Genomic DNA, 15,547 nt, shown 5'->3' with positions numbered 1-15,547 from the left:
AAAGAAAAAGGACAGATGAACATTCAATTGAACTTGAGTTGAACTATCTCCATCTCTATGCTGCTTGGTGATGACTGACTGTTTGTTTAAGAGAAGGATAATTTACTTTAGGTTAACTAGATTTAAATGGCTCAACTAAGTGAATTGAATTTAGCCGAGGCCTTGAAAAAAAACATCCATGTTCCAAACTGTAGCATTTCCCATATTCAAGCAAACACCAACATTTATAATCGTGTATTTATAATTTAGTAGGTTATACTGTATAAAAACATTCGGCTTTGTCAATCTATACACTATGGAAGTCCACACGTTACCAACTGCAGAATGTAAACAAAACTAGAGACAGTCGTCATTTTTGGAGACAGGCGTCATCGTTATGATTGCTAGCAAAACAGAATCAGCGCCTAAGATAATTAACGGTACATTTCAGTAAATTACTCAATTTGTCTTAGCTGCAAGCTTGGGCAAAATCAGAATATATTTATTGTTCGTTGGCAACAGCTCAGATTAACTTTGGCTGGCTATCATAACTGTGACGACTATCTCCAAAAATAACGACTGTCTTCAGTCGTGTGTTACCATTCTGCAGTGTGTTACGTACATACTTTCCAGACGTGTTGTGAATCTATTTGTATTCTTATAGTGGTGCCAAAGTGGGGAAAAATAATTGCACATGTGAGTGGTTCATGTCGAAAGGCAGAACTGATGGTCTCGTATTTCTTTTTCCTTTTTTTTTTTTTTTTTTTTTACCATTTAGGTACAATCACATCTAAACTAAAACTGTCATGGAGGGACAATCATGTGATCACATATAATGCGATCTTTAATTATTGATTAAATTAAGTGTATCTGTGTTTTGTACTGTGTGTGCGTGCGTGCGTGCGTGCGTTGTGTATCCACCCTGTCTGCAGTATACATTTTTTTAAATGAGAGAATCAAGATTGACTTGAGAAGGTTCCCACCATTAACCATATACTGTGGGCCTAATAGGATTCCACTCTGTCCATCTCCCTCCCCTAAGCACTGAAAGACGGGGTCCTCCCAGGTCAAGCTCTAAGCACTGTAGATGAATGGAGAACGGTAAATGAATTAATAACATACACTGTAAATAAATAACATAACTACTGGATTGCACAGATTAGATATAGATGTGTTCCTAATACTTATTTCTTTACTAATTTCTAAATAATAGCATGCATGGCTTGTTTCCTCCATTATTCAGAATGGACCAAAGACAGTAAGACCTAGGGTAGATAAATACTTGTCGAGGCCCATTGCAGATACAGTGCATTTTCATTGATTTCTAACAGCGTCCTCCCAAAGTGTCCCCAAGGCCCTTGCTGCATTCATTTTGAATGAATTTAAGATATATTGTGATCACCGCCATGGCCTCATTTTGATTCCAGCTACTGCCATTAATTTCATATCAATAGGCACAAAGACAGGTCCAGTTGTAGCTTCTTATTTTTTTATACCACAATGGGATATCAAACGATAGCCTCCATTCGCTCCTGACTTGTCATATAATTGTCATCTCTCCCTGTAACCATTGGGCTGGTAGAGGGGATGGGATGAGAGGGAGGGTAAAGAATGTATGGTATGCGCAGACGCCAATAAAACGAAACCGATAGGGAAAGACAAATTGGCCTTTCCTAATGTTCATAGGTTATTTATGAAATAACTCACTGTAATATGGATGGGTATATATTTGCAAATAGCTTTAATTTCTTGCGCATTCATAATCACGATAATATCCCTAATCGACTGCAAGATTGTTTAATTCTACGTTGAAACCCCCCTCCAGTGGTAAATGGTTTCGTCTGTAGTAGGTGGGACCCTGGAGCGGTCAACAGGACGTCGTAGATCAATGAACTAAACGAGTTTCTGAGTTTGACGAGCCTTTCGTTGGGATTAATTGTGCATACGCAGACAGTGTTGGACAGATGTGACAACGCCACAAGGATAGTAGGGAGGATCTAAATACCAGAGTTTATTCTTACCCTGGCAATATGCGGATGTTTCGTAAATTTACAACTGGATTCAAATAAACGGCTCTGCATGTAAGCTTTAGATTAATTTTTGGAAACAGCTTTTTTATCGGGATAACTGGAATAAACACGATGATCTTTGCAAATACTGCCAACCCATTGAAGACCGTGTATCGCAAGCAGGTAGGCCGAAAAACCTCTTCGATGTTCCGAATCGGTGCCTTCCTTTTCACGCTTCAGAATCCTGTCCTAGTCGTGCAATGTTGGCCTGTCACGTCAGTTGACCCTTATTGGTGCCATTTCGTTACAATAATGTTATAACACCGGTGACATTCCGAAGTCATGTTGTGCGTCTGCCTCATCACCAGCTCATGATGCACAATACTGTCCTAACGGCCTTGTCCTTGAATTAGTAGTATTATCTAACACCACTTATTGTAGCTTAAAACAACGTTATAAAATGACAGATGGAGGGACATACTGTATTATTAAATTATGCACCTATTTACTGATTGAGGGAGAGAGAGAGAGGGTTGGCTGGGGTGGAGTGGAGGGAGGGTTCCATAAGGCCCAGGTACTGCAAAAAAGCTTAGGCTAAACATCCACACAACACTTAGCTGTACATTTGTTTATGTTGCTCTACACAAGTATAATCATCCATATCATATCCTAACATATAGGCCTGCATTTACAACTGTTATATTGTAGATCAGAATATGATGGATAGATTGCCTAGTTTAGATTGATAGATTCATTTCTAGCCTTTGTGGCCACACACGTCTGACACTTCTATGTTATACAATTAGGGATTGTTTGAATAGGATTGAATGAATAGGGAGGCGTATGATGCTTTGGCCCACGGAAGGCTTTCCCCATGCACCTGAGTTGCTACTGGTGAGTGGCCTGCCAATGTGGGTCAGTGTGCTGGAGTGAACATGGTTGTTCATGCATCCATAATGAAGCCCTCTCGGGTTTAAATATTGAAGCAGGGGTTTTCCCCCTCTACTTTCTCAGTGAGTCTATTCCTAAAACAAGATGGGAGTCATTCTGTATTCTGTAGGTTCGGACAATAGCCTATCTTTCATTCAATAAATAGCACCTTTACATTCACAGGGTGTGGCAGAATTATCTGTCATTCACAGATTCACAGAAAATGGCCTGCTGCTTAACATGATGTTGATGGCTTTTTCTGAGTGGTTTTTGTGGGGTTGGAGCTATTTTAATGAATGAGTAAGAGGAAGGAAATGCTTTGTAGAAGAGGATATGGTTTGGCTCTGTGAATGTGAATTCCTGCTACTGACACACTGTATAAACTAGGGTTGGGCAATACGATATTATCAGATATTACTTGAGAAAATATCACAATATACAATAATAGCGTTCATTGTTTATGGTGGAGATAAAGCAACGAGCAAAAATGACTGAACTGCAGTGCAGGCGTTGTAAATAGAAGACACATGTTTTCACCGCACAATGCCCTTGTCCTTATGCACGTCTGGAGTTTTAAGCATTTTTACAGGCTGTTGTCTGTAAGAGAACAATATGACGATATGCTCCTAGTGTCATCATCGGCCCAACCCTCGTAGGAACCATGGATTAGGAGCCTAGACAGCACTGAGTTGAAGAATTAGGAAATACAGACAGAGACTGACATATATGATAACATGCTATATGATGTACATGTACATGTATGTAGTATGTATGACAAAAACACTGCTTTCTAACCTCAAATGGGTTATGGCAAACCCTAACCCTAACCCTTAACCCCATACCTTATCGTAACCCTACTTATTCTAAGAACAAATAGCCTGTTTTCACTCAACAGTTCTGATAATATACCCAATTCTGTCTATTCTAGTATAGTGAATATCTAGTGTAGTGAATATCATATTAAATCAAGTCAGGATTCGATATGAATGCTGCTATGTAGGCCTACATCAGATTTAGCACAGACATCCCATTCTGTCTCCTGGTTGCACCCAGATTATTATATCACAACCCAACCATTAATAATGGTTGTATCTCTAAGATTAGATGTTACCAGTAGAACATATGGAATAGCCTCGCTATACAGTGGCCTGCCCAGGACAATATAAACAAAGAATTCTCAGGAGAATGAACCAGAAGGAAAGATATGTACTCCAGAAAGATGTGTATGTAGTGTTGGCAGATACGTAAGGGGTTTGGTTCATAAGTTGCTTAATTTTGAGGTGGAATGGAATGGCATGCTTTGCGTGTAAGAAAATAGACTCGTTGACTGTGCTGTGGGTCTTATCACTGAAGTGGAGGCATTCACCTTGAGTTAAATCATGAAGAACATCATGATAACATGTTGTTTCTTGTCTGTATTGACATGACTGTAAGGGGTGTGCTGTGTACAATGTGATCACGTTAAAACCTGACACTCTACTGGTAGCTGATGGATTCACTGTAAACCCAGAGTCACAAAGACACTGTAACACAAAGACGCACGCCTCAGACAAACATCTAGGCTGGTAAACACCAAAACCGTGTGTGTGTGTGTGTGTGTGTGTGTGTGTGTGTGTTTGTGTGTGCGTGTGCGTGAGTGTGTGTGTGTGTGTGTGTGTGTGTGTGTGTGTGTGTGCACGCATATCTAGGATGGCTGATAGTGTGTATGACAGCCTCTCGTCTCTCTGCAGTCCTACCCCATGGCTCCAGCCAGCCCCAGCACGGTGAGCAGCAGCAGCAACAGCAGCACCACGGGCTGGGACCAGCTCAGCAAAACCAACCTGTACATCCGCGGGTTGCCCCCGGCAACCACCGACCTGGATCTAGTCAAACTCTGCCAGCCGTGAGTAGACACTACTACCTCACACACACAAAAAGACACCCACACCCACACCCACTTCTTTAAGGTTAGGCTTGCTGTCATGAATTATAAACTATCTGTTTGTTTTTATGACATTCTGTATATCTATTGACAAGGGTAGTTTGTCTATTCCATATTGCCTTGGATAGAACACAGAAAGTGATTGTCATGTTTGGTTGAATTTCCCTTCTTTCTGCCTCTGGCTCTACTGGATCACAAGCATATGGAGAGAGGCATCCAACCATGTTACCAGCGGCAACAGCAGCTGTTTGTGTTTTGTTTGCTTGTGTTTTGTTCCCAACGGTGCTCTGCACAAAGCAGAAATGAAAGAGCCTTTCATTGCGACCGGGCTTAAATTGAGATGTTAGCCAGGCGTTTAGCCTGTATGATGCGTGTCCTCAAGATACCAGTTCCGCAAAATTTGTTGGCATCAGTTCAACTATGGCATGTTTTTGTTTAAGTTTCAGGATAGTTTTATGGGCCTATGTTTCATGTAACATGGCAGTTAGCCTTGTTGACATCCAGATCCAGTATGCCAGGAATCCATTCTTCTCTCACTCTGACTCATGGGCTGGTTACAATCAATCCTGCCATAGTGATATTTATGTATTCTCTTTGTTTAAGCAACTAGGCCTGTGCACATGGCTGGTGGCTTTTCTTTGTTTTACTTTAGACAAAAAGGCTAGGCTATGTTGCTCTGTTGCTCTGTTGCTTAGGTACTATACAGTACTGTACAAAAGTCCCACCCCTTTTTATGTGATATGAACAGAGAGACCATGATACAGTACATTATTATATACAGCTTACTAATACTAACTAGGTTACATTTAGTTTTCATTCAGTCATTTGTGGGCAGGATAAACTCCCTCAGTTGATCCAACTGGTTTTAGAGGTTGTGATAGGACACGGTCATGTCACACACACTGAATGGATAGGATCAATAGACCAACACATAGTTGACCCTAGGCTATATTCAAATGGCCTGATAAGTCTGTGTACGTACATTAGGGAAATCAATGAATAACACTATTATGGGAGTTATATTTTAGTAACACAGATTGTTCCCTTGTGTTCCTAGGTATGGCAAGATCGTATCAGCTAAGGCCATCCTTGATAAGACAACAAACAAATGTAAAGGTCAGTATACTGTCGCTTACTGTAACATAATTGAAATTGCTCATACTGTATAGTTTACTGTGGCCAGTCAGCTAAATATCAAAGATGTGTCAGCTATCTAGAAATTACACTTTCAAAATGTGTCATGTAATGAAGTTGTACTAAATCCCTGTGTCTGTGTTTCCACAGGCTATGGGTTTGTGGACTTTGACAGCCCAGCAGCAGCCCTGAAGGCAGTCCATGCCCTAAAGACTAGTGGAATACAAGCTCAGATGGCTAAGGTGAGAGGGTCTCTGTCTGTCTGTCTGTCTGTCTGTGTGTGTGTGTGTGTGTGTGTGTGTGTGTGTGTGTGTGTGTGTGTGTGTGTGTGTGTGTGTGTGTGTGTGTGTGTGTGTGTGTGTGTGTGTGTGTATCAGCATCAGCATCAGCAGGGCAGTCACATGACCCCATCTGACTGGCTGGCTGACTGTTCTGGCTGTGACCCCATTCACGTTCACTGCAGAAACCAGATGTCCTCCCTCGTTGCCAAATAACCAGTCAGTCCACACGCACAGGACAAACAGCTTTCTGCTCAGCAAATTCCCCTTCCATTTCATTCTGACTCTGTCTCCTAGCAGAGCAGGTATAAGTACAAACAGTATAAGCTTTGGGCTGAACTCAGTTAACATGTATGCTAATCCACAATCACCAACAATTAGGTTAGCTGTTTGTTTAGATAATTCTTCGGTAAAACAGAATTTTAGGCCCTTCATTGTCGACCTACAGTACGATTTTAGCAAATCCTCCACTCTTCCCTTCTGGTAAAAAGTGGAGAATTTCTCTCAGTCAGCACATTACCCCTAGTCCCTGCCTCTGTGATCCTGGTTGGAAATGCTGGGTAGAGAGTTCATTGATGAAGGATTTCTCTCAGGGGACCTGTGTCTGGCTCCCCTCTTTCTGCCGAGGCCAGCACAATGCTGTGTGTATGGTAGCTACATTACTGTTCTACCGTTTCACTGGTTGGGAATGCCTATAGGGAGAGTGGATCCTAAATCAGCTGTTTAAGTTACTTGAGAAAATACGTTAATTGAATAGGGGGAGGGGAGAGAAGCAGTGCGACATTGTATGAGCCAATTGCGGGCCAAATCACAACTGATTTCGTATGCATTTACTGGATTGTCATTGGCTGAAGACCCCTCATGACCCCTCATGACATCCACCAGAACTAAACCCTATGTGATCATCTGATCAGAACAAAGGAAACGTAGCTTTTGTCAAATCAATTTGTAATACTTTTCCAGAGGCACTAGTCCCAGTGCGTCAGCGCATGCTTTGCTCTTAATCTGCATAAAATATCTATTTTAGTGCTCTACTGCTGAAGCGGTAGGGTTATGTGGCTGTCATTTTTTCCGATTGGGAAACTTTATAAATTATAACCTAAAAGCCATGATGACGCCTTCCCAGACATTAAACAAATCAATGATCAGAAAATTCATCATATTCAAAGGGTGTTTTAACAGCTTCTTACATCTGGTGCTTTTCCTATAATGTGACATAACCCTTTTGCCAACCTTTGTAGCTTCATTCTATGGCATGACATCTACCTATCACTGATTTGTGAACAATGTACATATAGGATCATGTGTTTCTAGGCCTGGCTTCATACACTCTGATGAAGGGTTTATGAAGCCTCAATTTGGATTTAGAGTGGGACTGGAGTTGGACCAACTTTGTGTTGTTTCCCCTGCGAGCAGCAACAGGAGCAGGACCCCACCAACCTCTACATCTCCAACCTGCCTCTGTCAGTGGACGAGCAGGAGCTGGAGAGCCTGTTGAGGCCTTTCGGCCAGGTCATCTCCACCCGCGTCCTCAGGGACTACAGTGGCAACAGCAGAGGGGTGGGCTTCGCCAGGTGAGCTGATGCCAACGCTCGGTGACATGGCAATGGCTCATTGTCTCACGTCAGATAGTACGTAGGCAATGACGCCATCTGTCGTAAGACAATGGGCAATGGCTGGGTTGTAGGTTCAAATCCAGTATGGGTTTTAGGGCTTTAGATTGATTTACATTGAATGTGTGTTTGATAACTTAGTCTACCTAAATGTGTTTTCCAAAAGACCGTACATCTACAGTGTTTATCAATGCTTTATCATTGAACATAGTTGTTTTTTCCCCAGGATGGAATCCACAGAGAAGTGTAACGCAGTGATCTCCCACTTCAATGGGAAGTTTATCAAGATGGCGCCAGGAACTTTGGGTAAGAAGATGCTAAAGGTTTATGATGATGATGATGATGATGATGATGATGATAATGGTGATGGTGATGATGATGATGATGATAATGGTAATGGTGATGGTGATGATGATGTGTTCCTCACCAGCGCCCTCTGAGCCCCTGCTCTGTAAGTTTGCTGATGGCCAGAGGAAGAGGCACAGTCACAGTCCATTTGTCCCCAATGGACGGACATGGCCCAGGGAGGCGGAGCTGAGACTGGTAAGTCTGTCTGTCTGTCTGTCTGTCTGTCTGTCTGTCTGTCTGTCTGTCTGTCTGTATGTATGTCTCTGTTAGTGTACCCACAACTGTAAGGATTCTCTCCCTACTAGCCTCTCATAGCAGGTTTCTAGGTTCTCAATGTACTGGAAGTGTTATCAGGCAAAAGGCAGGTGATAAACATTAGAACCCTACAGGGTTGAGTTTCCCAAAATCTTCAAAGCACTAATTTGTAGCACATTGTAGGCTTTGGATGAAAGATGATCTTAGTGATACACAGCATGCAGGAAAATCACCTTTCAGGTCAGTTAAAAGGTCACGGAGCTAGTTGAAATGCCTCTGGCTAATCTCCTAATAAGGTGCAAATTCAGAATAAACAGATTCCGTCACTTCTGGTGTAAGGCCCATTATTGATCCCAACGTGTTCCCAAGTGTAAAGAAACTTGTTATTTCTTTGACCTCACCAGGGCGGGATGACTCTGGCCTACGACCCATCCTCAGCTGCTATGCAGAATGGGTAAGTTACTCAAGAGGACATTACAGAGAGGTAGTTAACCACTAGTTCTGTGGGATCACTAACCAAACATCCAAATAATGAACATGTAAAGGCTTTTAAAGAAACTTGACGTCAAGACATTTAAACAATATTGAATCCCAGAAAAGAGATATGTGGGGTAGAGCCTTTCTGTTGTGTCACCTTGCAGGTATTACGCGTCTCCGTACGCCCTGACCAATAGGATGATGGCTCAGACCGCCATGTCTCCTTATATGTCTCCTGTCTCCACCTACCAGGTACTGTGTGGACTCTCCTCCTATAACCATATAATAACAGTTCTGTTATGGACAGTGCTTCAGTCAGTACACAAGTCTAATTCCTGTCATGGGGTTGACCATCTCCCTCATCTCTCGCTCTCCCTCTCCCTCTCTCTATCTTGCTCTCTCACTCCCTCTTGCTCTCGCTCTCTCTTTCTCTCTATCGCACGCTCGCTCGCTCTCTCTCTTTCTCTCTCTCTCTCTTTCTCTCTCTCTCTCTTTCTCTCTCTCTCTCTCTTTCTCTCTGTCTCTCTCTCTCTCTCTCCATTCCAGGTGCAGAATCATTCTTGGATGGCCCATCAGCCTTACATTATGCAACACCCGGTAAGAAAGAAGAGACAACATCTGACTCCAGCGCTCCCCAGTGTGATATATATACATGGAGAGACAGTGTTACTACATGTGTTACTACAGTTAGTCTCGGGCTGACCCAGTTGAAAAACACAGTATGTTACTTTAATCAGGGCGTTCTCCGGAGAACAAACACCCCCATAACTGTGTGGGAAGAGGACCAGGCTGAGATCAGTTCTGGGAAACATACTATAACTCACATTTGGAGAGGGGGGGGAAATTTATCAATAGTTTTTCATTAGAAATTCAAAAGGAACCCTCCCCCACTAGCTGGAGATGTAGCCTTTTTGTGTGTCTGTTACGAGGCGTAGTGGAATGAGTCAGGAGGAGTAAGTGAGCCTGTTTCCTGTACTGTAGCTGAGTCACAGGCCTCTCTCTGGCCTCCAGCTCCCACCATGCCGAGGCGATAGGCCAACAGGAAATGCCTGCAGCAGACAGGGTCCTATGATTGAGGCCATTTGCATCTCTCCTACTAACAGATGGTTTCCAAGTGTCTGTGTCCTTTTTCCACCACCCCAGTTTTGACAAGTAAATGGTACATTCCCTCAAGGCATTTCAGTTCATAGGGATGGCCTACTTGTGGATGAAAATGAATGGGAGCTTGTTCACTCCATCCTCTCTATTTCATCTGAGTTATGAAGGGTTTATGCATCGTTTGTTACGTTTCAACAGTGAAGCTGTGACCAGTAAAGCCTGATCTTGTAAAAGGGTGGCATATCTTGTCTGCTGGCTACTCTCCATGGATCCTCAATGGAATTTGTTATGGCCTGTGTCGTAACATCAGCCAGTAACCCCACTGTCTGTGCTGTAGGCAGCCGTGATGTCGCCCTCTGTGGACCACACCATGTCAATGCAGCCTACCGCCATGATGACACAGCAGATGGGCCATCTCTCACTGGGGAACAGCGGAGCGGTGAGGAGAATTCTGGGGGAAATCAATGATATATGTATCAGGCACTATGCTATATACATTATGTATACAGGGATATATATAGGCTAGAAACTGTTTGGAAATCAATGAGAGATGCAGGATAAGCTGATGTCACTAATGTAAAATGAGTAGGAACCAAGTATTAGGCATTGAATTACCTTGTGTGTGATTGGTCCATATTTGACCTTATATATATTGCTTTCCCCCCCATGTTGCAGTACATTCCTGCAAATACAGCCATGCAAGGAGCCTACATCCCCCAGTATTCCCACATGCAGGCCGCTGCCGTAAGTCTGGAGATTTTCTTTTTACTGGTTTGCTTGAGATTTGTAATTACTGCATGTTGATCTCCTCTCATATTTTCATGAAGTCATTTAAGCGAGAGTAGCCTCATACAGATTCCCCCATTACTTGTTCATAACCAATTAGACATGTCATCACAAAGGTGTTGTAATAATGGTGGTAATAATAATAACCGATAAACAACAACAACCAGTGAACTAAGGGCAGTGTTCTTGTACTTCAGGAAAACGGCACACAGCAGCAGCAGGTGGATTCGTCCAACAATTCCTCTCCGTATAGTCAACAAAGCAAGTAATGAGCAGGTATGGGTTTACTCATGAAGCTGAACAGACCATTGACTTTCATCAACATGTGGTGTTCTTTTTGGGCCACCGCTCTTCACAGTTATGCTTTATTGTCCAACCTGTAAGAAGAGTTTGTAGTATTAGTAGTAGGCTGGTGGTATTTGTATATAGTGTAATATATATAGTGTGGTATATAGTAGCTGTTGGATATCAGTCTTGTTATTAGTATCATTTGTGGTGATTATGGTTTTAGTAATAGCTGTAATGTAAATAGTGAATAATTACCAATATGCAAAAAACACATTTGTGACACAATTTAAAATATCTTCCCACTTACCTTCACTTTGTTTTCCAGCTACATTGACCAGTATATATTATGAAATATTAAAACTTGTCTGCGCATGCCTGCAGTGGCTGCGTTCCTAGTTTCCGGGGTGGACACAAGCTCCCATTGGATCTTCACTCACTCAACTCTATATTCTAAAAACCCTCTTATCTATGGTGAAAGTAGTTGTAGTATACATTTCATCACCTATACAATCCATCACTTTTTGGCTTGAGGCGGTATTGATAGTGCCATATAGTCAGTAAGGAAGGAAGTGTCCATCTCACCTCTTTCCTACCTAGAAATAGATAAATTGTATAGGTGATGAAATGTATACTACATAGTCTTTTTGGTGTTGTTTTTGTCCATTTCAGATGACCTCAGTAAGCCCTAATGGATGCTGTGGGCGATGACTGATGATGTCACAGTGAGGGCAATCTCAGCCGCTACTGAGGGACCAGACCTGGGAACATCTTTCGCAGCTTCAACCAAACATCTGTGGAAGACGGAATCAACAGAAACTACTACGGTGGTGGACGGAAAAAGGTGTAAATGGACTAAACTAATTATTCCCAAAAAAAAAAGATCCAGAAAAATAGGTTTTATTTTGATAACGAAAGACATGTATTTTCTACTGAGGATTCTCAAGTTGATGCAATGGGACACGTAGGCTGACCGCGTGATGTGATATTGAAAATGCATGCGATTGAAAGTTGTTTTTTTTTCTATAAAAGATTTCAATGATTTTTACAGGTAGTTTATTAGTCAAATATATGAAAAAAAAAATGTTGCTTGCAATGAGTGTTCATTTGGTGAGATGTTACTGGTTTTATTTTGGTCTTAAGCAGTTGTCATTCAAAGTAGGCGTTTAGGCTGTAGTTAAAATCAAAGGATTTTATTGGATAGACAACTGATAATGCAGATATTTTCCCTAATAACGATAGGTTGGAAAATGTGCCTTCCTTTACGTCACATTAACCATTTAGCTGCCATTCCTAATGAGACAGACTGCAGTCAGCACAGATCTTTAGAGACTTCGAAGGCATATTGGTGTCTTGTTTTAATTTGTCATATTTCATAAAGATATGCACAATCAAGGATGTACACATCCAACAAGTGCTACTCTCTCCCATCTCCTTTCTACAATAAGAAATAAAAGTAATGTCTAAATAAAAAATAAAAAACTCACACTTGGATGAGAATGGCAGATTTAAAAACAACAATGAGGTAACGTCAATTTCTTTCTCTGTTATTTTTACTTTCAAGGTATAAAATATTAACAAAACAAGCTTTACTTTTACGAAATTACAATCAGTTTTACACAGAATTGATGGGTGTCTATTAAAAGACGTTTGCTCTAATGGTCAGTTTGACCGGCTATCTACCTCAGACTTCTGTCTCCGCTGGTATATGGTTGGGGTTGCAGGTCCAGCCCGCCTCGCCAGAACAGAACACCTATAGGCCAAGCTCAGGAGCTGGCCACTAGCAATTTATCTCTTCATTTATCTCTTCACGAAATCTCTCGCCTCTTTGTCCTCAAATAAACTTTATGTTTGGTTTAGTGTGATATTTTAGTATTTTTTGTTCTCCGTATGACAATTGTTACAGGTTGATCATGTTTCAAAGCATCCAAAGTAAGACAACAAATGGCTGCACATCAAACAGAGCTCCCAATATAGTTGGATGAGTCACTTTTAATCAAAGAGGAATGCAATCTCATGAGATTGTACACTTTGTCCATTCTCTTAGGATGGATTTCTAGCTGGCTACCCTCAACACAACCATATCCCCCCTCTTCTCCTCTATAAAGTGTGTGTGTGTGTGTGTGTGTGTGTGTGTGTGTGTGTGTGTGTGTGTGTGTGTGTGTGTGTGTACGTGTGTACGTGTGTACGTGTGTACGTGTGTACGTGTGTACGTGTGAGGGCAGTGCGTGCGTGTAACTAGTTCTCAAACCATTGCATAGGATCAAAGGATTGAAGGTTAAACTGCTACCATTGCTTTTAGTGTTGCACAGCTAGCGAAGTCAACACCAAGTGCCATGCTATGTCTTGAGCAGGAGGATGCTAATTTTAGCATGAGAGAGAAACAAAATGGCACCTGTGTGATGGGCTGTATGACAATAAGTACAAATAAAATAGTAATAATTTATGGAGTCAGAGAGAGATAATGTGTCTATAAGAGTGATGTTTTTTTATTTTATGTTTTACATCATGTTATGCTTTACTGGGTATAACCAGTAAAAAAAAAACAAAAAAAACAACAACTTTACATTTTGTATTTCTGTTTCCTTATGTATGTCACAGTCATTGTTTTCCATGTCAACTTCACCAGATTGTTCTAGCAATCATTTCCTTGTGATTTCCTTTTTTGAAAATGAATAAAACCACACCATGACGCAGTGCTACAGGTTTTTTCTTTGTGTTTTTTTTTTTTTTTTTTTTTAAATGTATGCCTCATCTTTTAGACAGCCACATATTGACTTAACCCCTGGCGTTCTAGCTGTTGTGATATTGTTTTAGTTAGGAATAGAGAAGAATTATGATTCCTCACATCAGGCAAGGGTTAAGGTTCAAGCCATGTACTATATGACCATGGTGTGACTGTAGCTACACTAAGGTTATGGTAGAGCTGGTACAAAGCTAATGGAAAGAGTAATGTTCATCTTACATTAGCCTACATCTCAGTCCTTGTAACATTTATAGGCCTTTTACCTACAGGTCTAAGCCTACCATCCGTTTATAGCAGTGGCAGTATCAAAAGCCTCCACCAGCCTCCCCTGGTATATAGTAAGGACAGCATTTTCATGCTCCTTACTGTCTAGTAATACCTACAATCAACAGCAGATGGTGTTATTCAGTACGTGTTACAAAAATGTCCGAAATCAATATTCTTTAATAGAAACCCACAGTCTATGATGGGAACTTGAATAGTTAAAATAACAACATTAATTCTCTGACCCCATGCATCAGTGCCAACTTTTCATTGTATGTGCGATTTAACCTTGCCCTTTTTTACACTATGTCCAGCTGGTGGATTTTTCTGTAATGTAGCCTTTGTAGTTAACAGTCTTTGGCGCTTCCCTGTAAAGCTGGACCTGATGCCAGAGACACAAAGGCACCATGCCCATATCTCTTACCAGTGACTGGATTAAATAGACTCAGGGTGCAAGCCTACCCATCCCCTCACCCCCCTTGTTAAACCCCACCCCCCCGACAGTTACGCCAGTCATCCGCCCTTCGCAGGGGGTACAGATCTATCCACCCTTTGAACATAAGGAGCAATGATGGAGGCTTAGCCATCTCTCTCTCTCTCTCCTTTCTTCTCTCTCTCTCTCTCTCTCTAATTCTCCACAGCTGAAGGGACACATGGCGCTATTCCCTAATGTGGGGCCAAGGTCAGATTGAGGGGGTGCAGACATTGCGAGGGACTGGTATATCTAGTGTCGTTTACTCATTTCTTTCAAGGGTATTTCATAATAAACATGATTCATGTATAAACTTTCTTGACTTCTGCACACAAATGAGTTGAGCTGGGTGGGGATCGAGTTTATCAAGATGACAATGCATGACTCCACATATTTGGCTACTGTCTCACTCTTAACAGTTGATATGGATCATCAGGGCCCAGAATCAGCCGGTTCAAGCAGGGCTTTCTCCAATAATAATGGATTGCATTTACTATACGCCTGTGTTCATAGAACATTTTTCACTTAGTGTCACTGCCAGAGCAATTTACATGTATGGTGGTAAATCGCCCCATAGACCACCAATGTGTAATAGCAGTGCCCCTCTGGGTGATGAGGAAAAGCCATTTTGTAGGGATCCCCGTAGGGATGCTCTACCTGAATGTGCTCTGTGTCTGTGCTGGTGCTCTCACTACTAGCATGGATGTCAGTCAATCTGTCTTCTACTCACACACACACACACACACACACACACAGACATACACACACATTCCAGTCATACCACCATAGGTGACGGACAACATCACTCCTTTCGCCTGTGAGAGCCTCCTCTGCACTGGAAACAATAAACATGAACTACCGGCACTTGATTATCACAACCCAAACATAGGACAGCACACACACACACACACACACACACACACACACACACACACACACACACACACAATGC

General features: G+C 41.8%; 1 protein-coding gene across 1 annotated transcript; it reads left to right on the top strand.

The window, feature by feature from the left end:
* Positions 1–1,883: 1,883 nt before the first annotated feature.
* rbms1a (RNA binding motif, single stranded interacting protein 1a) lies at positions 1,884–13,812 on the top strand. The gene is made up of 14 exons (XM_083684694.1): positions 1,884–2,171; positions 4,649–4,800; positions 5,897–5,955; positions 6,124–6,215; positions 7,668–7,825; positions 8,091–8,170; positions 8,295–8,407; positions 8,872–8,921; positions 9,109–9,196; positions 9,491–9,541; positions 10,380–10,481; positions 10,718–10,786; positions 11,026–11,104; positions 11,786–13,812. Exons 1-13 carry the CDS (start codon positions 2,121–2,123, stop codon positions 11,095–11,097), a joined length of 1,137 nt encoding a protein of 378 aa, XP_083540820.1. The 5' UTR covers positions 1,884–2,120; the 3' UTR covers positions 11,098–11,104; positions 11,786–13,812.
* Positions 13,813–15,547: the final 1,735 nt, after the last annotated feature.

Source organism: Argentina silus (assembly GCF_951799395.1).
Source record: "Argentina silus genome assembly, chromosome: 14".
NCBI classification, from domain to species: Eukaryota; Metazoa; Chordata; class Actinopteri; order Argentiniformes; family Argentinidae; genus Argentina; species Argentina silus.
This window is presented reverse-complemented; position numbering and strand designations above follow the sequence as displayed.